Raw genomic sequence first — 27,008 nt, 5'->3', positions numbered from 1 at the left:
AACATCACTTTTAGTTTGGTGAAATGTGACTGAGATTTTTATGGGAAATAATGATGCAAATAACAAAAAAAAAAAATCTGATCAAAGCATAAAGCAAAAAAAAAACAAAACACATAAAAAAAAAATAAGGACATTCCAAATCAAAATGTCCCATGAGCACCTGCTCACGACCCACCGGTGATCAGTCAGTGGGAGGTCTGGTCTACCTGTGTGAGTCATCAGCAGGCTGATAAGCCCTCCTCCTCTTCCTCCTCCTCTTCATCGTCACTGGTTTCCCTGGAAGCCGAGAGAAACCAGTCGGACGTCCACTGCGCCTCCAGGTTCACTCGCTGCAGGATCCACACGCTCACTGGAGGAATGCGTGGCACAACTCCTCGTTTATGTGGATTTCCAGAGGGGACAACTCACTTTGAACACGTGCATTGTCATTTTCTAGCATGATATCTCCCTCCTGGAGCCGATAAAGGCGTTATAAATGTCTGTCCAGCAGCAGCGCGTCGTGCAGCTCTCCGCCGCCTCGCTCGCCGTAGTCTTCGGCCCGGACGCGGAGAGTTTGCGCGCTGCTGGAGGGAAACTCAACGCCAACACTGCTACGAGCGGACAGGAGATCTTTGCGGACTTCAAGGCGCAAAATTTGCGCAGCTCTTGGAATAAGAGACTCGTGAAAGCCGTGGCTGAAGTGCACTTTCAGGGATGGATGGAAAACTTGGTGCTTTTCATTCAAGGCAACGCGAACAACCTGGAGGTGCTGAGAGAAGCGTGGATGCGCAGAGCTCTGAGGTCACCCAAGGGATTCATCATCAAAGCTGTCGGTATGTAACATCAGTGATGAACTTTCATCAATGATATTATAATATAATATGAAGCAAACACAACTTTTGTATGTGCATCTGAAGTCCAGAAAGTTACCAGAAACTATCCTGCAATGCAAATGCATGCAAACAAGAGCAGCCTATTTATTACAGGTGACACAGGAGATAAAAACACCACAGTGGACAGTCATGCAAGAGCATAATGTGTGTTTTTTTTTTCAATATTATATTTATTGTTTTTTTTTTTCATTTTGAAACAACAGAACAAACATTCACAAACAATAATAACATTCTCGGTACAAAGAAACTTCATATTAATATAAAATAAGCCAGTATAGATACAGGAAAAACATATTATATACAAAAAAATAGATAAATAAGTAAAAAGAATATACAAAAGTAAAAAAATAAAATTAAAAACAATAAAATAAGATAAAATCTACTTATATATATATATATATATATATATACATATATACATACATATACGCACACGCAGTATATACACATATACATATAATCAATTAAAAAAACTCAGTGTACAATTCAGTTATCATCCTATTCTATCTCCCTATTCACAATCATCCTGCTCCAGCGCATAATGTGTTTTTATTTCTTTTAGTCACAACCAGCAACATTTGTTTACCACACTGAGAGCAATGTGTGAAAGCTGTAAACTTTGAGCAACATGGAGCTGGCAGGGTTTTACACCCTTCCTCCTCCTTCTCCTCCTCCTCCTGGATTTTCATCAAATTCAGTTAAATTTATAGGCTATCCACCCTAAAGTTGTCTTGTTCTTAGTGTCAACACTTTCAGTTTGTCTGATCTCTAACTGTTTGGACAATTGTGACCTTTATGTTCTCACTTAGTCACTTGTTTCTTGGATGTTGCAAAGTGCTTAAAGGCATAAAACTCCCTCTTAAAACACAGAATGACAAGGTGATATCTTCTGTCCCCTCATATTTACATCGCTGGCATAGCCGAACTGATTTTTCTCCATTCGTCTCATGCAAAACTCATTATGGGCATACTTTGAAAAGTTGCAATGAGCAGTGGAATTTAGTTTCAAGCCATTTACAACACCTGTTGCGCCTGAGAGATGATATTCCTTAAAACTGCAGTGGGTAGAAATGGAGCAAATATGATTAAAAAAAGTTATTTCTTATAAAACGGTCACTATATCCTGACAGTTGTGCATGAGACAGGTAACCTGAAACAAATCATGTGCCTCTGTGTCCTCCGGTGCTCCTAATGGCATCTCCAAGATTTCACAGACCGGAGGGAAAACAACCAATCAGAGCCGAGCTGGAGTCTGCCGTCTCTGAGCAGCTGTCAATCACTCACAAACTCCAATCAAACGGTCAAACTAGGCAGCGCTGATCAAATATGAATCAATATTCTGTTACAGTAATGTCTATTTCTCTCCTCAAATGTTTTCAGAAACATCTTGTAGTGTACGGTTTAGCTGTAAAATGAGAAAGTGTGCTCCGGCTGGTGGGCGGTGCTTCGTATTTTCTCAACTGATCTCTTCATGGCTGCCAGGTCACAAATGTTCTCATTTCACAACTAAACAGTAAAGATTTTTTAAAGCCTGAAAACCGAGCCATGAGGACGTGCAGAAGTCTAGTTTTCTCTCAGAACACTTGAATTACAATATGCTGAAATGTTATTGTGGAATTTTTTACCCAATGATGTAAAAAACGTTCTGCCTTCTGCAGGTTTAAATCTCTCTTCCCCCAAACACGGTCTGGTGGGTTTGAGAGGATTGCCCGACCAATCGGCCTCTCATTGTTGTCGACACAGTGATATGTTTACCGACGCTTGTTAACAAAGCTCTGTATACCGTATAATTACTCTAATTGCTCCCCTTCTCTGGCTCTCCTCCTCGGATGTGATTTAAAGCAGTATATGGCTGCACAGAAACAATGAATGGAGACCTTTATGCAACCCTCCTATATAGCATGATCTCATGGGCTGTAAATGCCTGACAGCACCGGCTGCTGGAGAAAATGACAACCCTGTGTGGGTTTTACCCCTAATGACAGTATTCTTAGGAGATGCACCAGGTTATTCACATTTTTGTCTTACTTTAGAAGGAAGATGTTGCAAATACACATGTGTGGGAACTGGTTTTAGGTTTCTGCCACAAAGCACCACTCAAAACATAGTGTTACAGGAAGGTTTCACAAATGTTGGGGGGGGATTGTTGAGCTGATGCAGGTTCCTTTTGGTTGTCGAAACAGTGTCCCAGCAACACACACACATTGGTTCCCATTTGGTCCAGCTGTCTCGCTTCTGTTTCAGGGTCTGTCTTTCCAATAATGTGTATCTTTGTTTGAGTGTTTGGATGTCTACCTGCTGACTTTGTGTCAGTCCGTCAGCTCTGCCAGATTGAGCAGTGCACGGACAAGTAAAGGGAGGAATGTGATGTGAAGGGGAGGAAGAGACCACACAAGGGGAGACCTGGGAGGGCGTGGAGCGTCGGAGGGAGGGAGGTAGGGAGGTAGGGAGGGGGAGGTGGAGGCTGACATGCCATCCCGCTGTGAGACAGTTTCACAAACAAACACCGTGTGAGCCAAAGGTGATGCTGAGCTTATTGCTATGCGCGGCGTCAGCACAAAGGTTCACAATCGGATGCGAGGCAGGCGTCGATACCTCAACGGGCTCCTCGTGTTTGAGCTTCACACCAGAAACTTGTAAGCAAACATTTCCGTGTGTGAACATGTCACCTCCTTCTCCTCCTTAACAAATCCTTCGCCTCACACCGCAGCAATTTGTATGGAAATCAGTGTTGGCAGGCTGTCAGAGTCTGGTTTACTGCCTTCTCACTGAGAATTGGTCAGCAGTGAATCACTGTGCGACTGGCTGCCGACCACCGCCGCTTCTCTGTTACCCACGATTAATGTCCCTGCGTTTCATGGCCAGTGAGGGACTGTGGAAGTCAGACTCCTAGATTGATATCAGGCATGGACTTTAAGGCCTTGACATTGTCCTGATATAAATATGTCAGGTGGAAAACAGAAATGTTATGAGTTATGGGCTACAGTGAATTTCAAACAGCGCTATTTCCTTTCCCAGGTCAGAGCAAGGTTGAGACGTGACTTTACGGACGTGAGGAGGTTTTTTTTTTTAACAGAAGTAAAGGAACTAGTTTAGAAGATGTTCAGCTAAAATGAACCAGATGTGGTTTAAGTCAGTGTTAAATAGATAAGATGTAAAACAAAGCTTCCGGGCAAACGGACACAATAAACTGTGATTAATTTGTGCTACTTCCTCGTTGGTCCTGTCTGGTTATCAGTGCTAATGGCCTGAGTGAAGACAGATTGTTGCGGCCACCTCCGGGCCTCTTCTGAGGGGAGAATATGCAGAAAAGGAGGTGTACTTCGGCGGGGAGGTGGGGATGGTTGATGGAGGAAGGGGATCACGGTGAGGTTAGGCCGAGGTAAACAGACAGGGTGAGGAGTTAGTATGAACAGGCTTCGTTGTTATCCTTGTGGGAATGGGCCCGGCTGGTACTGGGGTTGACCTCTCTGCTTCAACTCATAAACGTGTTTCTCATTCTTTACTTTAAATTATCTCTTCATCTGTTTTCTTCCTTTTAAACAGTTGTTTACAGAATAATACTGAAGTTCCACCACAAAGTCATTTCATTAATGATCAGTGTGAGTAGAGCTGAGTGTTGACAGTCAGTATGTTTACATTTACACTGTAATCTAAATACTCTTAATAATCAGATTGATGGTTTACAGTAACGCTGTTTGAGTTTACAGGATTATTCCTTCATAATCAGGACGTGGTATCCTGCAGGAAACACAAAGTATGAGAAGGGAAATGGGAGAAAATTGTGTTTGTTGCTTTTGCCTTAATAAATGTACCTAAATTAAATGAGTTAGTGGTTAGCTGTTTGCTCATAAACACAATACAGTATATCCAGCTCACTCCCTCCTTTTTTTACTGCATATATAGAATAAAAACACCAACCAAAATCAAGCTACAGTGTCTACATGCCACATTAATCCAAATGATTGACGAGTTATCCAGTTCTATCAAATGGGTCATATTTACTCCAGTTTTGTTTTACTAAACTTCTCCAGTTAAGATGGTTTACGTGTAATAATCAGCGTATTGCCCTAAAGGAATAGTTGTACTTTTTATGAAATGTGCTTGTTCACTTTCTTGCCGAGGGTTAGATGAAAAGCTTTATACCAGTCTCATGTGTAAGCGTTAACTATGGAGCTGGGATGATTAGTTAGTTTAGCATAAAGACTGGGAACCATAGACTGTATATAAGGAGTGGTCACCGTGATGTCACCATTGGTTTGTGGACTGCCATTTTAAAGCCTTGAGTTCGGCATTTTGGCTGTCGCCATCTTGGTTATTTGCAACCAGAAGTGACACGAGAGGGTGCAGTTAAGTACAACCAAATGCTGAATAAGACATTTTTAGTACAGCTGCACAGTTAATCGAAATTTTCTCAAAATCGCAATATGGCCTACTGTAATCTTCAAATCACGGTATTTGTTAAAATCGCAATATTTGTTAAAGGTAGATGTCCTGCCCTACACATTATATTCTACAGACTTCAGAAAACATCTTGGTTTGGTACAGATCCCCGCAAAAAAGAAATAATCATTTTAATATGTTTTTCAATGAAAATGAGAATAATTATGTAAAAATTATAATTCCCTCCAATATCGCAGAACATCTCGCAATTGCACTATAAATCAAAATAATCCCAATTTGATATTTTTTTCAAAATCGTGTAACCCAAATTTTTAGGTGACCAAAAAGGTTATAATTAACTTTCATGAACTGAAGACATACTGTGAAAGGGTTAAAGTTCTAAGATGAAAACACGAACAACTCCAAGACCGGACAACGACGTGGTAACAAGCCCGGAGTTGCCCACTGCTGGGAACAGGGAGAACAGCTCTGTCCAGATTAAACTAAACTACTAGCCAGGAAGGCTCGCTCCCTTCCAGTCTTTATGCTAAGTTAAATTAATCGCCTGTTGACTCTGACTCCATAGTTCACGCAGAGACATGAGAGTGGTATCGATCTTCTTATCTAACTTGAAAGACAATTCCGAAAGTGTCAAACTGTTCCTTTAATCAGATTATAACTGAACTCTTATTGTGTATGAAAATGCACCAATCGTCTCGTCATCGGTCTTTTAAAAAAAGCCTCAAAATACTCCAAGAAGACTAAACTCGTCCTGGAGAACTATCCAGACTCTCGTGTTGAAACCAGAGGCTTCATAATGACTGTTAGCTGCTTCTGCATTATTTAGAGTCCTGCTGTTGTCTCTGCAGCACGATGAGCGGATCTACGAGCTGAAACATTTATATGGAGTCAGCCAGTGGTGTAATGAGGTGTCCTGTATCCTGCCTACATAAACTGCCCTCGTCCTCTTTGAACATGGATGTGAATGAGTCCTCTGGACTCACTTTCGCCATGGAAAACACTTTTTTGGCCATTGTGGGACAAACTGCAGGTCTCCCTATGTGTATTTTTTGGAGAACTAAGGCTCGACTATGCTGCACTTTTTAAGCCAAGTCTCCTTTTTAAATGGTATGTCTCATTTAACTCGCCATACCATGAGGTGGTGAAGCATTCCTGAAATGCTTCATTTACTCTTGAGATCATTTCCTGACTTCGTCGGCTCAGAGAACCTCGTTTCTGCTCTTTGCTTTTCACTTGAAAGTGTTGCGTTTTCACACAGGGGGTGTCTCCTTTCATGAGGGTATTTTGTCAGAGTCTCAAAGCGCTTCACTAATGGTCATAACTCTTCCAGATGTTCGCTTATTAACCATGACACCCCCTTACCAACTTTAAATGGCCCACCCTGTCCTAACTAAGCAGCACAGGTCAAAGGTTACAACCCTCTCGCTAACAAGCCACCCTGAGGTCAGCTCGCTTCAGAGGGTTTGTTAGAAGACAAACAAACATCAATACCGTATCCAGGTGTTATTCACTCACTGGCCAGTTCAGCTTCTGTTACTGGGTTAACTGGTTCCAAACCTTTAATGTTTGACTCGTCATTTTCTAAATATGTTCCTATAAACTGGATGTTATTAAACGCTATTGATTATATCAAAGTGGACATTACACTACAGTAATTTAGTTCATACTACGGAATTGTCAATGTTTAGGTTGCTTTGGTCAAGTATGCAAGAAATAGCTGGATGTTTCAACCATTCACTACGTTTAACAAACTATTTTAATTGTTTATTAATTACTTTTAGCTAATTGTTTCAACTGTTTATTCATTAATTACTTTTAACAATTCCAATCATTTATCCATTACTTTTAGCTAAAGTAACTTCTTTGAACTTCTCTGCCAACTTGCTAACTGTTGTCATGCACTATTTTACTGGTATGGTTCTGGTGAATTTACTAAAGATTAGCATCACACACATGTGTAATCCCATTTAGCTGTTTATTTTCCTCCTTAATTCAAATCAAATATGGATATATTTCAATGAAGTCACAATTTTATATTTTTTAGTTGAGTTAGTTTATCTTTTCATGTACCCCTCCCCCTGCATCTATAAGAGTGCCCCTAGGTGTGCAAGTACATGATGTGTGTTTCTACCATAGACTGTATATAAAAAGTGGACGTAGTCACCATAATCTCACCCATTGTGGACTGCCGTTTTGAAGCCTCGAGTTCTGCATTTTGTCCTTCTCCATCTTCATTTTTTGCAACCAGATGTGACACGACAGGGTGGAGCTAAGTACAACAAAATGCTAAATAAGACATTTTTAGGCGACCAAAATGTTACAATTAACTTTCATGAACTGAAAACAGACTGTGAAAGGGTTAAAGTTGTAAAACGAAAACACAGACAACTCCCAGACCGGACAACGCCGTGGTGGTGATCTGTCAATCACAAGGTAGCCACGCCCTAAAGCATCCCCTGCTTTTTGACTCTAAATGAGACCATAATTTACTAGATGAACATCATGCTGTATTGAAGAAGACTTGAAACTAGCGATTGAGACCATAAACTCATGTTTACAATGTTTACTGAGGTAATAAACCAAGAGAGAAGTAGGCTCATTTTCTAAAAGACTTCTATACAATCAGACTTCTTTTTGCAACCAGAAAAAAAGAATTAAGAAAGAATTTAAGGCACTTAAGCATTGGCTTTACTTCTCAAACCCCAGAGTTGCCCACTGGTTTTTACTGCGGACATTGTTAAAGACCCCCATGTTTTGTTAATTTATTTGTCTATATTTTATTTCTGGTTAAAGACAGATTGATGAAGGGAAAGATCTGCTCCACTCTGCTCAGTTACAGCTTCCATCTGAGCTGCTCCCAAACAATATTGGTTAAAGATAATCACTCTCCAGATCCCTTGACACTGATAATATGACATTAAGCTGTTACACAAAATATATGCTGCTGTTTTTCAGGCTCAAAATGATGATGAAGAGTCTGTATTATGACAGCGGTTGGTTGAATCTTCTCCTCACAAGAACAGAGGTGAAATGTTTTTGGAAACCATATACCAAATGTGCTAGTACCCAACAGTGTGGAGGTTCTCATGTCTGGTTGTTGTTGGTTGGCGGATAAAAGAACACCTCGTTTCATTTATACTAAATAAACAGTTGACTGGAGATTAATTGAACATGATAGGTTTGGATTTAATGTAATGGAAAGAAAAGCAACCTTTGTGACTTGCACCGCTTTGTTGAACTTTCAGATTGCTTTTCAAATTGCATTGTCGGTAATTAGGCTGCAGTCTTATAATACAACATCACTCTTGTTATTTTTTACTGTGCCAGTGCCAAGAGTATGTCTCTGCATTTATCTAGAATGTCTTTCTATTTCCTGCGCTTGTAAATGATGGTTTAGTAAACGGTTCAGACATGAGCAAACCTTGACCTCTATTCTCAGACGTGACCCTCCACATGTGTGAGAGACTATGCGTGTGCGTGCATGCCTCTCAGCACATCATTTGTTAGCGACATCCTTTCCCATTTGAGCAGGAAGCTCACCCCTGGTGCGAATCAGGCGTATCGGCCTCTTTATCGACCCAAATTTTGGGCTCACCCGTAGCGGTGGAGTGGAGCGGTGCCAACAACAACAGTTGAGGAGCTCCTCTGTATCCCTCAGCTTATACACCCTGTCAGCGGCCGCTTGAGTTTCCCTCGTGGGATTTATCTTCATTCACTTGCTGGTCAGACAAATGGGTCGACACAGAAGTGAGGCTATATTGCATTAAACTTGGTATTACCATTACTCTTCAGTTTCCTGACAGGATGTTTTCTTTGCTTCATTTAGCATCGATAAATGCCCTGGTATGCTAACATCGGTCCTGTGATAGCAAAGAGCTGTGTTATTATATTTCAGGAGTGAAAGATACTTTCAAGGGCCACGGCGGAGCTGTGCGCTGACCAGTTGCAGGGCATTAAAAAGCGATGGATCATGGGGCAGACACTGGACAGGAGCTCTGCTCTAAATACTGGGATAACAAACACAGGAATCTGCTGCACCTCGTGCTCAGTTAAATAAGAGGAAATGGGTTTCATCTGCAACCAATGACTGCCATCACTTTTGATTAAAGGATGTGAACCTGCTGGAAACCCTCTTATATTGTATGTGTATATATTTTTGGTGGCGGGGTGTCAGTGGGGAAAAGCCACATGGGTGGAGTGGGGTGAAAATACCTGGATCTTTGAATAAGATGAAACCGGGGAAACTAGACGCTCCTGAATATTTCTGTACTCAGTGGTTAGTTTGAGAGTGAAATGCCCGAGCACTGTTTTTATTTTCCCTGAAACGGTGCAAAAGTGTCATAAAAATGAATAACAAGAACAAGACAAGGCCTAAAATTGACGCCCATTGTTACACACAAAAACAATTTTTGACACTGATGTCAGTCAGCAAGATAGTTGAAACCAGCCCCACACGACTAAATCAGAGCCAAAGAGTCTGAACAACATCAGGGAATCATTGACTGAATCAATTTCTAGTAAAGAACCAGCAGACAGAACAGCATTGTGTTGGTTTTTAGATATTTTGGAGATGGGTGGATGGTTATTGATAGGACTTTTATTCCCTCCTTTGTGCAGTGGGAGCACATGAGCAGTCAGCCGTGCACTTCAATGTTCCTTCAAACAAAGTTTATTCGTTTAAAGATGTACACATCTGTCTATTTACATTAGGTATTGAAATGGCATTTCACTTCCTCGTAGAATTTGCGACCTGACAGGATTTATTCAGTTTTTGCAGGAGTAATAAATTGCATTTATGGTTTGGCGTTCCTCACTGAGGAAATGTATTTACTTTGAAGGTAAGCCAGTCAGAAGGGTCGGCAGAACATCTGGCCATAGCCGGGCTTTTTTTCTTGTCTTGTATAAAACAGATCGAGATAAACCATGCATGCACTGGATCTGTTATCTTTTTATCAACCATAGAATTAAAAGTTAATACAAAGTGATTAAATGTCAGTTTATCCCTTAGCCATAAACACTTCCAAACTGTCACATTTAGGGAAGTTTTCATTTTTCTTCTCAACAACAGTCCCTATTTGGACTCTCGTTAATTTGGTATATTTCAGGCTGTAGGGTAATTATCATAATACCAAGGTCAAATTAGTTTAAAGTCCTTAGCAAATTAAGATTGTTACATACAGTATTTTGGACAGTCTGCAGTAATCAATAACTAATCAAGATTAAGATCGCCCATAATCATGAATTCAGTTTTGAAAGAGTGTTCGAAAAGTTCAGCCAGAATATCAGGAGCATCAAGAAGGCAGCCACGAGATCCTTACTTATGTGAATATTGAGCTTCAGAGCTCAAATTCAAATTTTACAAAAATTCATTCAAAGCTTCTTTTACAGTGACCATAAACTGTGTATAAAGATGGACGACAAGACAGCTCCCCAAAAGTGAAGCCAAAACATCTCGATCGCCCCCTAGTGGCTGGCTGCAGTATAGGTCATAAAGTCCTCTCCATGTTAGCGGATGGGCTTTGAGCCAAACTAAAAAGTCAAAGTAAACGTCAAATAAAATTTCTAATAATCATTTTATGTCGTTCTTGTCACGCTGATATTTGTTCAGGCGGGTGACCTCGATACCGTGGTTCCAGCCCTCCGATCACTACTGCGCACACTCTGGCTCCAAATGACGTAAAAATGTCAAGATGGCAGCTCGGCCTTTTACAATTAAATACAAATTGTTAAAAATACATATATTTATAGCTATGTTTGTGTAAAAAAAAACTGAAAAAATCGATTAACTCTTCCGAGTTTGAAAAAGTTACCCCGGTGATGTCGTGCAGGGTATTTTTATACACGGCACTTAAAGTCAGGCTATATCTCAACCTCTGTGGAAACAATTTTGACCATTCATTTTTAATCTATCTGCAAGTCCCACAACACTCATCTCTGGAGTATCCCTTAAACTGAACGTCTGCTATTAAGATGAAATGTCCAATTAGATCTGAGCTGGACTCAAGCTGAGTAGTTACTCAGGAGATTGTGACAAATTTGGCATGAGAGGAGGTAGAGGACCTGGATAGAGTTTCTATACAGAAAATGTGAAAAACATGTACATGGAGGTTAAAGAACAAAGGACTGTGGTCCACATTTAAATTGCTTGGACTTCCCAGGCGTCTGGCAGAAACGGCACTGGCAGACTGTGGGGTAATGTTCATGTTCATGACCGCAGACGAGAGCCAGATATGTCAGGGTGTGACCCATCAAGTCTGAAGAGGTATGACGTATGAGGTAAAAAGATGGGAAAATAAAGCGTTGCGCTTTAAATCCTGTCTCCTGGCACATCCGTGTGTTGGCATCATGTTACACAGAGCACTTTGGGCTGTGCTATAAAATACGGGCCGGTCGACCTTCACATTGTTACTGGCCCTCTGTTAAACACCTGCTCAGGTGTGTTTCCTATTTCACAACAACATGATAACAGGGTTTCTGCACACTACTTCAGTTAGTACCAGGTCGTTTATTTGTTATGGCATGAGCTGCTATTGGTAAGAACATTATTTAATGGTATTACAGCTGCAGGGATTTTCAGCCCAGATCTGTGGTGACCAACTATGTGAGCGTAAATGTTTTAAGCTCTGTGAATGTCAGTTTGAGAAGCTTAGTCACAGCCTGTTTATGCCGTCTTGCCAACATATGTTAAATGTCAAAGGGTTGGTTTGGCAAAGTGAGTGCCAAGGCTCTAGCTGGATTATAGACACCCATATTGCACTTCTGCTGCTGGTTCTTCTTTTGCTTTTTCTTTGTATTGCATGTGGCAGGTTGCTGCCACAGTAAATGTTTCCATGGCGATGTGAGTCAAACACAAAGCCTGCCTGTGTTTCTCCTCATTGCTCAAAGTTTTAGCTCATGAGTCCTCGTGGCGTTTTGACTTTTCATCTTATCTGCTCCTCTGCAGAAAAATGAGCACTGTGGCTTTCAAAAGTCAGCGTTCATATCCTGACAAATAGGCCTGAATTAGATTAAATAACCAGGCGTTATCTGTAAGCCCCATAGATGTGGGTCAATAGGGGCCTACTACTCCCACTAATAGGTTTTATCATCTATTTAAATGGTAGATCACCAAAAGAAGGTATAATAGAACACGACAGCGACCTCTAGCTACCGTAGTAATTATGACATGAGCAGAAGCGGAAGTCAGGCGCTGTAGTATGTATAGCTGTAGTACAGTGTGAAACTCCAAAACACAAGGTTTTCACCCGGGATACCGGAGTTCGCATCCCGCATAAAACCGACAATATGTAGCTGTCTTTGTGTTCATAGTGATTTTAACCCAAAACACAATGTTTTTCCCTAAACTTAACCAAGTATTTTTTTTTGTACAAACCTAAAGAAGTTGTAGTTTTGTTGCCTAAACCTAAAGAAGTGTTTATGTTCAAAACATGACGTTTCATTCAGTTTTACATGTTAGAACGTGTTGTTTTAAGTTGCACTTTCATTTTTACAACAAAGTAGGCATAGTAGGCCCCTAATGACCCACATATATGGTGCTTATAGCGACTGATAACGCCTATTTAATGGCCTGATAACAGTCGAATCGGGTGCAGCAACGCAGAAGTTTGTCCAGATTGTATCTAGTTAATCTGAGTTAACCTGCCAACAAAGACGTTTTCTCAAACACTGATTACATAGAGGGCACAGTCCAAATTTGACTCTTTTCCTCCCACTTCACTTAATATTTAAACACAAGTACTCTGAGTTGCTGAATCGTCAGTGGGTCAGATTAAATATTTACCTAATGCCTTTAGGTTTGGGCAGAAATAATGGTTTTATTGTTGTGAATCAATCAATAAAGCTGTAAAATGACTCAGTCTTTCCATTTTAATGGTTATTGATGTGTTTTTAAGTGGGACGGCAGCAGTCGTGTTTAACATTTACAGGAAATACACAGGAAACTCATGTCCAGTAATTATACAGAACAGTTAAAGGTTCAGTTGGTAGAATTTGAATAAATATGATTTGAAAACGTTATTTTTATAAAGCGGTCGCTATATCCTGACAGTAGTAAATGAGACAGGTAATTGGAAAAAAAATCATGTTCCTCAGTGTCTGCCGGTGCTCCTAATGGCATCTGCAAGATTTCACAGACCGGAGGAAAACAACCAATCAGAGCCGAGCTGGAGTCTGCCATCCAACTGCCATCTATGAACAGCTGTCAATCACTAGAGAACTCCGACCAAACGGTCAAATTAGGCAGCGCTGATCAAATATGAATCAATATTCTGTTTTCAGAAACATCTCGTACTGTTTAGCTGTAAAATGAGAAAGTTTGTGATCCGGCAGCCATGTTGAGACCAGTTGAGGAAATACCAAGCACCGCCCACCAGCCGGAGCACAGCCAATAGGAAGGCTTAATAGGAACGCTCTCTCTGATATGACCTGTGATTGGCCAAAGTCTCCCATCACAGGCTAGATTTTCTAAAGCCTGAAAACAGAGCCATGAGGAGGTGCAGATGTCTAGTTTTTCTCTCAGAACACTTGAATTACAATAAGTGAAAGGTTATTATGGGATTTTTGCCCAATGATGCAAAAAACATTCTGCCTACTGCAGGTTTAATGCAAACATTTTGATATAACGTTGATGGCCATACAGTGTTTCTCCCACTGCTTCAAGGACAGGAAAGGGCAGTGTTGTTGTCGGACTGGGCGAGGTTTGGTTGTTGGGACATTTGGGCTGTGATTGCTCTCTGAAGGGATCTTTTCACTCAGTTTATTGGGCCATTTAACCGCAACGCCCACATCTGTGAGTTCTATGGGAGTGAAAGACACAAACTCGTAAAGCACTTTTAAAAAGTGTGATGCACACACACACGCACGCACACACAAGAAGGGGAGGGCGGGGTCGCGGAGGCCTGTTAGACCAAGAAACCCAGAACAAAGGGAAGTGGTCTGAGGCAGTCGCGACATAAATTACAGTTGGCATCTCTTCCCATTACACTAAATCTGACTGTATGAATGTTTGACATTGTCTCAGCAGAGACCTAACTGTAGATTCACTGAAGCGTGTTCTTCACAAGGTCTCAGTCGATGGGAGACGGGGGGAGGGGAGGGAGGGTATTTTGCAGTTTGGGCAGGACTCAAGTTCATGTTGAATGCCATCCAGTGTGTCCTTAATGAGGGAGAGAGAAGATTAGCCTGTTTGCTTACTGGGGCCTAGAGATTAGACTATAGCAGGATGAGATAAGATGGTGTGTGTCTGTGAGTGTGCGTTCCCAGAGAGGCCATGGAGTGAGGGATTGTGGCAACAAGCGTGATGTTTCAGTTAGATTTTACCTGTGATAGCATGAAGGTGAAAGGTCAAGGATGAGATTCAGAAAGAAGTTGCGCAACCTTCTTTCTTGCTTTGGTTTCTGGTCTCCCATCAAGGCGTGAATCTAGTTTAAACCTTGTCTGTCAAAACTTTCCCATTCAGAGCAGCAGGGTGCAGCTCATGGAAGGTCTACTACAGTATGTACTGTATGGTGAGGGGTGGTTTAGTATTTTCTTCCATGGGACTGGAGGTAATGCAATCGCGTATGAAATGGGACTCATGTGGCCGACTAACAATGCAGACATGTGAGGAACACATGTGGCATTGATCAGTGTCAGCAGCCAAAGAGATCTCAGTGGGGATAGAAGAGGGAAGGTCTCTGTCAATCATTTCCTCAATCTGAGCAGTCAACTTCAGGCACTTTTCATTTTTATCCCCCAGGCAGCAACTTATTCTCATAAGGAAAGTTTATGACATGGGAAGAAAATGCATCTTTTCAGCTCTGCGTGGAGCAGAAAGCAAAGAGTGGGCTTTATTATCACTTTATTTTAATATTATGTTGTATAAAGTTGCAAGGATTTTTAAAATTAAAAACTGGCATATAAAGTACACACTATGCCAGTGGCTCTCGCTGAGATACTCTGGATACAATTTTGGAGGTCGTGGGATGACGTATGGGATAAGGAAAAATAATATTATGCTCCAATTCTTATAATAAATCAAATGAAACAACCCTGAAAGGACAAAAAATGATTTGCCTAAACTCTTTGCCTTTCTGCATTTTCATGTCCGTGACAGTGGTCACAAGGCATCGCAGTTTAGTATCGCACTTTCATAACGTTCGGGGACATGCTAGAAACAATCTGTGCAGCAGAGGCTGAGATATCTAAATGTAACATTATGAAGTGTTTTTTTCCAGCGACTCCTGATCTTTTTATCAGCAGGGAAGTGAAAGAACGAGAGAGTCCCGTTGCTCATGTGAGTACATCCAAGTACGAAACACACAGGCATCGTAGCGTCAGCGAGAGAGAAAGTTAAAGCATCACTTACGCAACTTCTGGGTGTGTAGTCTTTCTAATTACGTATTTTCTTATACTTCAACAGTTATATGACAAGCTGCGACTTTCCTGACTTCTTGACAAAATTATCTTTTTAAATTGAAAAACATCATAATGTGTGATTCATGGCGCAATTCAAACGGGATCAAAAAATGATTTGTCTCTCGCCGTTAATTACTGTTGATATTTTTTCCGAAATAAGGGGAGGGACTTTGCCTCTCTATCGAGAGGGGGGAGATGCAATATTGTTTATATATGGGGATAAAGGCGCATATTGTCCTGGTCTCTCCAATAGTAGACATTATACAACTGTTTTCACAGGCTGAGTTGGACTAACCATTACGGGTGAACAGACTGTGGCATGTAAAATTGATGGATTGCCCCTTTAAGTGGTTATATTGAACTGCTGCTCCTTTTAACTCGCCTGAACACAAGTCTCGTCTCCTGGCGGAATCTTGGGCTTCCCTCCCTCTTCCCAGTTTCGGTTGCCATAGCACCCAGCAGGGTATTCAAGCTGTGTATGACAATGAGTGTAATGTCGGTGGCCCGGTTTTAGATTACAGGAACACAGAGGTCTGTTCCCCCCGGAGAGAAGACGGTTACAACGGTGTACCTCCCAGACGGTCACGCCTGCTAATGTTAGACTCAATAAACACTAATCCTCCGCCAGGCCCATCCTTATATTACACCAGCTTTTTCCCACAAATAAACTGCTGTAGGTGTTTTTTCTTCAGTCTCACACCAACATTGTCAGTCTCACTTTTCTGCTGATTGTTTTAGTCAGTGCTGCTTGAACCTATTTCTGTTTTTAATTCCCTTAAGAGTATAAATCATGTTAGCAGGTGTCCAACAGGATATCCTGCTTTGAACCAGGACATAGTCAGAGAGGATAACACCAAAACTGCCGCTGTGCAGATGGATCTAGGAAGTAATTTTAAGGAGGTAGTGATTTCCATTACTTTATTGATTCCCAGTGATTCATTATCTGCCTCCCCCTCCTCTGGTCCCATCTTATACTTGCTGACCTTTTGACTGTTGATGGTAAGCGGTTGCTATGTGGACGGCCTGCCAGACATTCCTATAGGAAGTTAACAACAATGAGTAGCTAAGTCAGCAGCACTAATTCACTGCCCAGGGAGACTGCTATTGAGATATCCGCTCTGAGGTTTAGTCAGATTAACGTCTTCTGTCGGAGCCGGGGAAAGCAGATGGCTTTTTTTTTTTTTTTTTTTACAATCCCACCGTGTGCCATAGGATCAGTTTTACAAAGAAAGACCCCCGTCTGTGAGACTTATGGGCGTTAAGTGAGCTCACTGTGCCGATAATTGTTTTTTTACCGACTTTGCTTGGCATAGTCCTTACTGAGGATAAAAGATTTTCTACCTCAGTGAAACTCAGATTAAGTAGCAGCTTGATTGGTAAATTTCAGTGCAGAAAAAGCTGCTCTGTGGTCAGTGTTGCCAGATTAGCATAGTATCACAACATTTTGTGTTGCAATACTGTATCGATACACAGACGTCAAGTATCGACCTTTTATTATATAAACTATTAATATTGCAAATAAAATGTAGACTCTAATACAAACAGATCAGTTTGTCAGGTGCATGATGAACATTTTATGTTTTTATGACAGTGTTGGTCAGTCTGTCTGCTTGAAAATCCCATTTTGCTTAAAATGATCAAAGTGAGATGAAGGGACTAGGGCTGTGTACTGGCAACAATCTGGCAATATGATACGTATCATGATACAGGGGTAAATATTCAACTTATTGTGATGTATTGCAATACTGTAGGCAAGAAGATATATTGCGATGTTTTTAAATCTAATTTTAGGAAAACTGTCGTAGTATAAAGAACAACCACCATATGATATCTGAGTAAAAGAAAGTTTACTTTTTTTACGCAGATCACAGTAGGATCTGCATTTGCATGTATCACAGTCCCTGTGTAACATCCAACATCATAGCACTACACTTAGAGGGCACATACACTGAGAGGGCGCATCTCTTTGCAAATGAAATAAAGTATTGACTGAGTTCATCTTTGCATGTGAACTATTAATTAAAAATCGATACAGTGTTTTTGAGAATCAATACAGTATCAAAAAATATAATATACACAATATTTACTTACACCCCTAGGAGGGACTTCATTATTTTTGTAAAAGTTGCATTGTTCAAAATACTTGTAAAAGTACAGTAGTCCAAGTTTGCATTCAGTTAAGTTGGATTATATGTAGACTGTAATACAAACAGTTCAGTTTGTCAGATACTTGATGCAACATTTATGTTTTTATGACATTGTCGGTCAGTCTGACTGCTTGACTGACAATCCTTTTTATAAGATTCATTTTTTTTTTTAGCTTTTTTATGCCTTTATTAGATAGTGACAGAGACAGTATTGAAAGGGGGAGAGAGGGGATGACGTGCAGCAAATGGGCCGCGGGTCGAATTCGAATCCCGGGTCGTTGCAGTAAGGACTCAGCCTTGGTACATGGGGCGCCTGCTCTACCAGGTGAACTACAGCGGCGCCCCGGACCATCCTTTTTTGCTGCAATAAAAAATATTCAAGTGAGATGAACAGAGTGAAAACTGTGTTTTATTAGATTAAACAGATAATTTAATAATTGATAATTTGCAGTTGAAAAAAAGGTAATATATCGCAATATATCTTATCACAATACTCAAAATGTTTAAAATCGCAACAAGATCGTATCATGACTTAAGTATTGTGATAATATTGTATCGTGGAGCCTTTGGTGATTCCCACCCTATTGGGCAGTTTTCCACCCCAGTTGGGCTTCTTTTTATTTAATTAGGTGGTTAAAAATTTTGTATGGGCGGGTTATGATAATTTGGGCTATTTTTGGTACTATTTGGGTGTTTTTTAACTACGAAAAGTTAGTCCATATTCCAGTACATCTGCCCCTCCTCTCCTCTAATTAGTTGTATTGATTGTCATGTCAGTAGGCTCAGCTTCACATGCAATAACTGGTAACCGATGACCGCCAAAAACAAATGTCATTTTATGCAGGATTTAAACTCTGATTGGGCTACTCTTTGTGAGTCAAATCTGGCAACGATTGTCTGTGGTTCTTCAGTGGTTGTAATAATCCATGTGTGTGGTGTATGTGTTTGGTATGCGTCGTGTGTTCTGTCATGCCTTACCGCGGCAGATATTTGATTAGTTGTTTATTTTCCCTGTCTTGGACAGAAGTGGTTCAAGTGTGAGGGTCGTAAATGTTTAGTTTACATCAAGTGTGAGCTTGGCTGTGTTTTCATTGAATGCCCTGGGGTTGATGGGAGAATCACTCGCCGTCACACACGCCACATGTTTGAGCTTTATTCACACATTTATGCACAAAGTGTTGCTGTCAGCACAACTGGAAACTTGAAATCACATGGGGGAAAATGTCTCTGTCAATAACAAAAACAAGTTGAAACTGGCTTGTATAGCGAAATGTATTTGTATGTGTGTGGCATTTTTACACTCAAGTTGTACTGGATACTGGCGATAGTAAATAAAATACATCAGGTAGATCACCGAGTACTTTTTTGTGTCATCTCCCTTCGTTCACCTACTATGCTCCTTACATTACTGACGTGTAGCTGATTTAACTAAAACCAATTTTCCAGTCCTGTGGGTAAGGTTATGTTCATGCCCTTGTATCTGCTCTTCATACGGAGGGAGTTTGTGTTAACCCGGCCCAGATGCTAATCATTCATCAGCTGTGGGATCTGGTTTGTTTTGGTGCTCTCACTGAGCTCACGTCTCATTAGTAAACATCACTCTTCGTGCTCTGTACATAGTACAATTGTGGGTAGAATTAGTCCAAAAGGCAGATATTTATGTCAGTATTTTAAATCATAGTCAACTTTGTAAAAGAAAAACTGTTTCACAAAGGCAAACCTCTCAGTTTCCCTTTTACATTATTGCTCAAGGATTTGTTATGCATTCTTGGGGATCCCACTGTAGTTATGCACAGAAACAAAACCCCCATTCACATTCTTATCCTAACCAAAACCTCAACCATATCTAATCTTAACCTAAACACAAACATTTGAACTAAAACTGACCACCTAAAGGCTTATATCTGACAATAAACATGTCTAGTATTATGCCTAAAGAAAACCTTCCAGTTTTGCAGGCCAGTAGCAGCGTCTCTGCCAATTACCCGAGTGGGATCCAGTGTTTTGCATCTGCCGTCTGCCCTCTTTGGACATCTTTATCGGAAATTTTGCTCCTTTCCTTTCGGGAATGCACGTTGAACTAGAGAATTAATTTGTCCCCAGACTGGTACTATTAATTCCCTCTTGTCTCTGAACAAGATAACTACCGTATTTGACGATAGAGACTTTCATGTTACCCAGCATGTTAACCAATTATTTAGATACAACTGTGTCAAAGTCCAATTTTAATTTTGATGTCCTATCCTGTTAACGGGGTGTGGAAGAGTCTTTATGGCACTACTATCTGAACCCCTCCTGCTCTCTTCGCTATAGGCTTTGCACAAAAAAAGTAACTGAAGGAACTGAACCACTGCATGTTGTTTCAATTACGTGTCTCCGTGTGTGAAACTCTGCTGATTTGTTTTTAATACTGAAATGAAATGTTTTCTAAAATGTCTGGTTATCTTTAAAAACAGCCTAGTTTTACGATTTGAAAGCCTTGTGGCTTTAATAGGCTCCCACAGTTGCATCAGAGGAACACTGTCAGTCTGCAGAGTCAAGCAGATTGGGTGGGATTTTGATGTGGGGTATACATAATGTACAGAATGAGTTTCACACTATTTTTATAACTGTGAGACATAATGTTTCCAAGAATGTCCGTGTCTTTTTTTCCTAGTCTCTCTTCTCACTTTCGGTAACATGCTTGTCTAACGGCACCTTCTAGACGTGTAGGGCCGTATGATATGGGGGGCAGGATATGTGATCTGCCCAGCAGGCAGACCTGTGGTCATTTCTGTGGGAGTAATGGAATTCCGTGGTCTGTCCCAGTACTGATGGAATTTCAAAAGCAGTCAGGCATGGTTCATATAACTCACATAAATAGACCACATCGGTCATGATTTAGAAGGTGGTTGGGAGAGGAATGTCAACTTCAGTACTCTGAGTTGTTTTCACTGGCAGCACAAGTCAGAGAGAGGCCTCTCTAACCCAGGTGTGTTTGTGTATGTTTACTACAGCAGGCCTACCTGTTACACTCAATAATCTGCTGTGTGTGTGTGTGTGTGTGTTTCAGGTGACCTGTCCCCGGTGCAGATGTCCCCGGTCCTCCAATCCCAGTTTATTCCCTTGGCAGAGGTGTTGTGCTCAGTCATCTCAGATATGAACTCTTCTCAAATCACTGTCAACCAGGAAGCACTTATCAATTACATGAGCAAAGCCCACCCAGGTAATCCATAAACTGTTGCCTCAGCTTGCTTGTTAAAGGGATGGTTCGACACTTTGGTAAACGTGCTGTTCGGGTTTTCCCTCTTATATCTGTCGGTTAAAGGTACAGTGTGTAGGATTTTGCGGCATCTAGTTGCAGATTGCAACCGACTGAGTACCCCTCTGCTCACTCCTCCCTTTCCAAGACCGCGGTAACGTGAGCCGCCGAGTGCAAATCTGTGCTGTTCACCTTACTCAGAGGTCATCCTTGCCATAATAAAACAAGTTTAGGCGCAATGGTACCACGGTTTTGCACTCTGTGGCTCAAGTTACCGCAGTTTCACAAGCGTGTCAGAGAACTACGGTGGCCTTCAGGTAAAAACGCAAAAGGCTCTCTCTAGAGCCAGTGTTTTGCTTTGTCTGTTCTGGGCTACTGTAGAAACATGACAGAGCAACATGGTGGACTCCGTGAAGAGGACCCGCTCCCTATATAGATATGAAGGGCTCATTCTAAGCTAATGAAAACACAAATAATTCTTAGTTTCAGGTGATTATACACTAATGAAACCCTAGTTATGCATATTATATTCCATTTCTGCAAATAAATCCCTAGAAATGTTACACACTGTAAGCTACCTTTAAATATGAAATGCTACCTCCATCCACCAGTTAGTTTGGCAAAATGACTGGAAACAGGGGTAAACAGTTAGCATGGCTCTGTCTGAAGGACACAAAATCGGCCTACTAGCACAAAGTGTTAAAACAAACACATATCTTGTTTGTTTGATCTGCACAAAAGTAAAATTTACGAGTTTTTCTATTTCTTGAGTCCTGCACAATATAACCCCCTGTAAAACTGCAGCTTCTCCTTTTTTACACCTCATTTTTGCTTGTAATAAACAAGCAAGCAAGATATATAGTGTTAATTAGTGACCTTAGAGTTGCTCGTTGGATTTTGTTATCATAGGACATAGCTAGGCTAGCTGTTTCTCCCTGTTTCCAGTCTTTGTGTTAAGCTAAGCTAAACGGCTTCTGGCTGTAGCTTCATATTTAACGGAGAGACATGAAAGTTGTATGGATCTTCTTATCTAACTCTGTCAGAAAGCGAATAAACAAATTTTCCAAAATGTCAAACTTTTGCTTTATTGGATGTACACTTTCAACCTAGACACAATTTGTCCTCTTGCTTCTCTTTTGTCCTTAACACTCTTTTCTCTTTCTATATCTCAGGGATAACCATCCCCACTCAGGACATCCTCTACAACGCTCTAGGCACTCTGATCAAGGAGCGCAAAATTTACCATACAGGTGAGGGCTACTTCATCGTCACGCCTCAGACCTATTTCATCACCAACACCATGGTCCGAGAGAAGAACTGGTGGCCGTCCGGTTCAGCAGACGACCCTCCCTCGCCTCCTCCCATTACTTACCTATTGAGCAACGATGCCTGTGTTGAGAGCACTGCAACGCTGCCAGTGGCGCACTGCAAGTCTTGCAGCTGCTTCAGCCCTCCCAAAACGTCCACTAATATCGCCTCCACTACTGTAACAGCCACCGTCCCTCCCTCCACTGTCCCGGACCAGCATTCTGTCTCTTTTTCCATAAGTGAATGTACAGGCAAGAGCTTAAAGTGGCCACGACCGTTAGATCACAAACCCACAGTGCAGCATCAGTCCACCTCCACAGCGGCAGATTGTCAGGCAAGTGAGATCAGCAAAACCACAGCAACTACTAACGCCACTGGCCGCAAAGAAAAAGACATCAAACCAGGGAGAAAGTTCGGTCTCAGTTTGTTCCGGAGGAATGGAGGTAAAAAAGAGAAGCCAAAGAAGGAGTATGCATCCTTTTCAGCCCAGTTCCCTCCGGAGGAGTGGCCAGTAAGAGACGAGGAGGACCTGAACAACTTACCCCGTGACCTGGAGCATGCCATCATCAGACGCATCAACCCTGAACTGACTGTGGACAACTTGACGCGACACACAGTCTTAATGAAGAAAATGGAGGAGAGAAGGGAGAGGGGGGTAGACAGAGTGTTGGACAGGGGTCTGGATAAAGACGACAAGGGAGTAGACAAGGGGATGTCTACTGAGATCCTAGCATTCTCAAAACCCAGACATCATCACTCCTCTAAGGCAGGGAAAAGATCTGCTCAGAAGGCCTCTCGCAGCAAGAGGAGGGCCCATTCCTCCAGAGAGAAGCAGAAGGAAAGGGAGAAGGTTAAGAGTAAGGCTCCCATATGTGCGGATGATTGTCCAGAGGGGGAGGATTTGATCCCCGCTCGGCTCAGAGTGGAAATCCCTGTTAATGAACCAGATCAAGTGGAAGAAGGTGGAGCCGTTGAGGGGAAATCTCTTTATAAGAAACGCATTGAAAACCCTTTCCAGAGTCATCCAATCAAAGAAGCTGAGCCCGTTATTCCTGCCACCATCGACAAAGAGCATAGAAGACGAGAGGTGAAAGAGGGCAAGGTTTCGGGGCTAGGGAGGAAGGATCGAACGAGTCACCGCTCCAAATCGTGGGACCCCCATCGGGCCAAAGCGATCGCAGCAGATGGCGAGCATGCAGGGAAATCCCCTACATCTGAGGACAGGTATAACTGTGTCCATGAGAGGGACGTTACTGCTGATCATCTGCTCCAAGCAGACATAAATATCAATAGAGAGCTGCCACCGGACTACAGCTCAGCCTACCCACAGAGCAGTACGCTCCGGATAGACGACAAGGTCCGACATCAGAGGGAGGGAAAGGAGAGCTGGGAGAGAGAAGGCAAAAATGGGCATTTTCAGGAGGCAGAATACAACGGTGTACCAGACCACAGCCAAACTATAGATGACAGCCTCTCTAACATCCAACAATACTCCAATACAAATGCCATTCTCCCTATCCATCCCTATGAGCCTGTCGTAAACCACTCATACGACCCGACTCTGCCCTGGACCAAGCCCTCTTTACAGCAGAAACACTCCCTCAGACTCTCCAACCCAGAAAGGGATGATATTCCCGAGCTCTCTTCACACCAGCAGGCCTGTGAAACTACAGCCATCCAGGAACAACGAGAGATAAGGCCCGTCACTATCAGTAATAGAGAGCAAAGGACCATGAGCCAGGGAGAAAGGCCAGAACTGATTGCTGACAGTACAATAACAGACACTGGTGGCTTTATAGAAGATGACTACAGGCTCTATCAGAGAGTGGAGCACCAGGAGGATGAGGATGCCTGCAGCTCCTTGTGTCTGAATGAGGAGGAGATTACTGATGCTGCAAATGCGTACCGAACAGGGGTAGCGGACTACCATAGCCACCAGTTGATTTACCGTAACCATGAATCTGATTTGCAATATCAGGGACCCCACCGTCACTATTATAATTCCAACTTTCACCAACCACAAGTCGCCTCGATACAAGATTCAAGGGACAGCACTTTCAAAGATCTCATTCCCCCGGCAACCCAGCGGGAAGCTTCCCTCAGCCCCACCAGACCTGGAGAGACCAGCTGGAGACTCCATCATCGCCATCAGAGGACTCGATCACCAAGGGCCCAAAGTGAATCCAGCCCCAGACAAGGCTTATCGATCCAGGGGGAGAGACAACACCTTGATTTGGATTGTCCCGAACCATCAGAGGTTGCAGAGTTGCACAGTAGCATCTTTGACTACTGCCAGACCAGTGAGGTAGAGTCAGACACGGAGACGGTCCGTAAGTCAGCCGATGAGGGCGACGGTGAATCTGCTCACTGGGCCGCTGAGGTGGAGGAAGTGCGGGAGGATGAGTTCCATGAGACGGGTGTTCCTCAGACCCGAAGAGCTGTTCTGAGCATGCCCAGTGGAGCCAGAGGGGCAACGATTGGGGAAGCGTTGGAAATGGGAGAGAACCAGAGCATCACAGGAGACAGTGGTATAGATTCTCCTCGGTGAGTGCCTCTCTTTATAGTTGTTCATATTAGCTGTAATAAGATACTGTGATATCGTGTTTCCATTTCATTATAGCTTACTTTTAGACCAGGGGTATCTTTTCAAAGCCATTGAACTTACTGAAAGTTAGACAGCTAACACAGACGGACACTGATGAAAAGGTTTTATGAAGAGAATAAAGGTCCTAATCCCTTAGCCCAGATACACATTCTCTTCAGGCCAGTGTTTTTACTAGTTTTCACGCCTTAGGCTCATGTCTTATATCCAACTGTGAGCCCACACTAGACCCTATCCCACTACATTCTGGAGGAGCTTTAAGGCCCAGACACACCAACCCGACATCACAGAAAGAGTGGCAATGAAGGCCACCAGTTGCGTAGCCTCACGTCACAGCCGACGGCCAACTACCACGTACGTTTTGCGCCTGCGCAAGATGAAATAGCTCATCACCAGCAGGTCGCGGTAGTCTGTATTTGTCATCCAAAAAGAATATCCGGAAGACCGAGGACTGCAGATATACAAGCCGTTGTTATGATATGTACTTAAATCAAAGCTGCGTTTGCCGACCATTTTCACACCACTCTCACTCACTAATTAGCCTCATTCCAGATGGCCATGTTGTAGTGAAAATATCCGTATATTGGAATGATTAAATGAGATGAAGATGAAAAATGAGAAGAGCCTTTTGTGTTTTACCTCTTGACTTTACTCGTTGGCTTGCTTTCCTCACATCCGTTTCTCTTCACGTATGCTGATTTGTTTAAGCTGAACCGCCAATTACAGTGATTTTTCTCACCGACGGGCACCAACACTTAAAAAACTCCAACACGGGCAGACTAGAGCCAACGATGCGGGACACACTGAAAAAACTAGGCTGACGGACGCTCACCGACGGCCCCAAACTGTCCGACGGCTTGGTGTGTCAGGGCCTTTAGAGACAGGCAAAATAAACACTATACTGAGGTTAGTTAACCTCTGGGTTACATATCTGCGGTTGGCCTTACTCCCAATTTGTGTTTTTTCCTTTAAAGTAAGCTGAACAAACACCTTGTGACCAATTCTAGCATCCAGTATTTGGACAGGAGGGAGTCATTTTGATAATTACGTGTAATTGCTGTGCAGCACTTAAATGCTCATGTTATAATCAAAGAGGAAGAAAAGACTTCTTTTCTGACATTGAACTCGCTGTGCACCCCGATATGTGGGTGGACATGAGGTGCATGAACACGTCACCTTGTTCAGATGGCATATTTATAGAAGATATCAACCTCATAACCCCCCTTTTTCCCTCCCTACAGGACCCGTGTCAGTCTGGCCTCCAGCAACACTGTCATCCTGGAGGGTCTCAAGAGAAGAGGCTTTTTACAAAACTTGGAGAAACTGCATTCAAAGAGCAGCGCCATTCGGCCACAGAGCTCACTGCTGCAGCTAACTCCTGTCATGAACGTATAGCAGGCCGGAGTCTGACGAAGCTTTGTGTGGGAGCTGACAGATCTCTTCTCGTAGCTCAATATGAAAAGGCCAAAACTATGTGACTCTCCAGTTCTATGCAACTGCTACGTCAGAAACATATCCAATAAGGAAGGTTTGCACTTCGTTGCGTACCTCCACATTAAAACAGGAGCCTGTGTACAGATGTACAGTATATATATATTTCTTTTTGTAAATATTTGAAAGGTAATATGCTGTGATTCCATTCACAGACTACTTTGTACTGTATATGTGCCGTTAAATGCATGGTGTATTGACAGCATTTTTTGTGATATAAATGTACAGTTTTCCTTCTCTACATTAGCTAAAATGTTCATAGCAGCAATAACATCTAGCGTTTCCTTTTTTTCTCAAAATGTAGCATTTACCACAAATAAAACTGTATACGTATGTCAACCAAGGTTTTCTTTCTTGTCATATTATTGCTTCCTATAAAACATTTACCATCAAAACAAGATGAGGAAAAAAATATGAAATATAAAATTAATAAAACACATGCAGATAGACACAACACAAGCAAATGAAGAAACAATTTCACCAATTTGAGACACATGCACAGATTTAGAAAAAGCGCTGCAAGAAGCTCACAACACACTGTAATCTGT

The 27,008-nt window shown here is 42.1% G+C and overlaps 1 protein-coding gene across 1 annotated transcript; it reads left to right on the top strand.

The window, feature by feature from the left end:
* stox1 (storkhead box 1) lies at window positions 1–26,803 on the top strand. Its single transcript, XM_037783199.1, has 4 exons — window positions 1–812; window positions 20,871–21,023; window positions 22,232–24,911; window positions 26,211–26,803. The coding sequence occupies exons 1-4, from the start codon at window positions 476–478 to the stop codon at window positions 26,362–26,364; spliced, it is 3,324 nt and encodes a 1,107-aa protein (XP_037639127.1). The 5' UTR covers window positions 1–475; the 3' UTR covers window positions 26,365–26,803.
* Window positions 26,804–27,008: the final 205 nt, after the last annotated feature.

The sequence above is a fragment of the Sebastes umbrosus genome, chromosome 10, assembly GCF_015220745.1.
Source record: "Sebastes umbrosus isolate fSebUmb1 chromosome 10, fSebUmb1.pri, whole genome shotgun sequence".
NCBI classification, from domain to species: Eukaryota; Metazoa; Chordata; class Actinopteri; order Perciformes; family Sebastidae; genus Sebastes; species Sebastes umbrosus.
The sequence above is the reverse complement of the archived record's forward strand: the minus strand, read 5'-3'. Positions and strand labels throughout refer to the sequence as shown.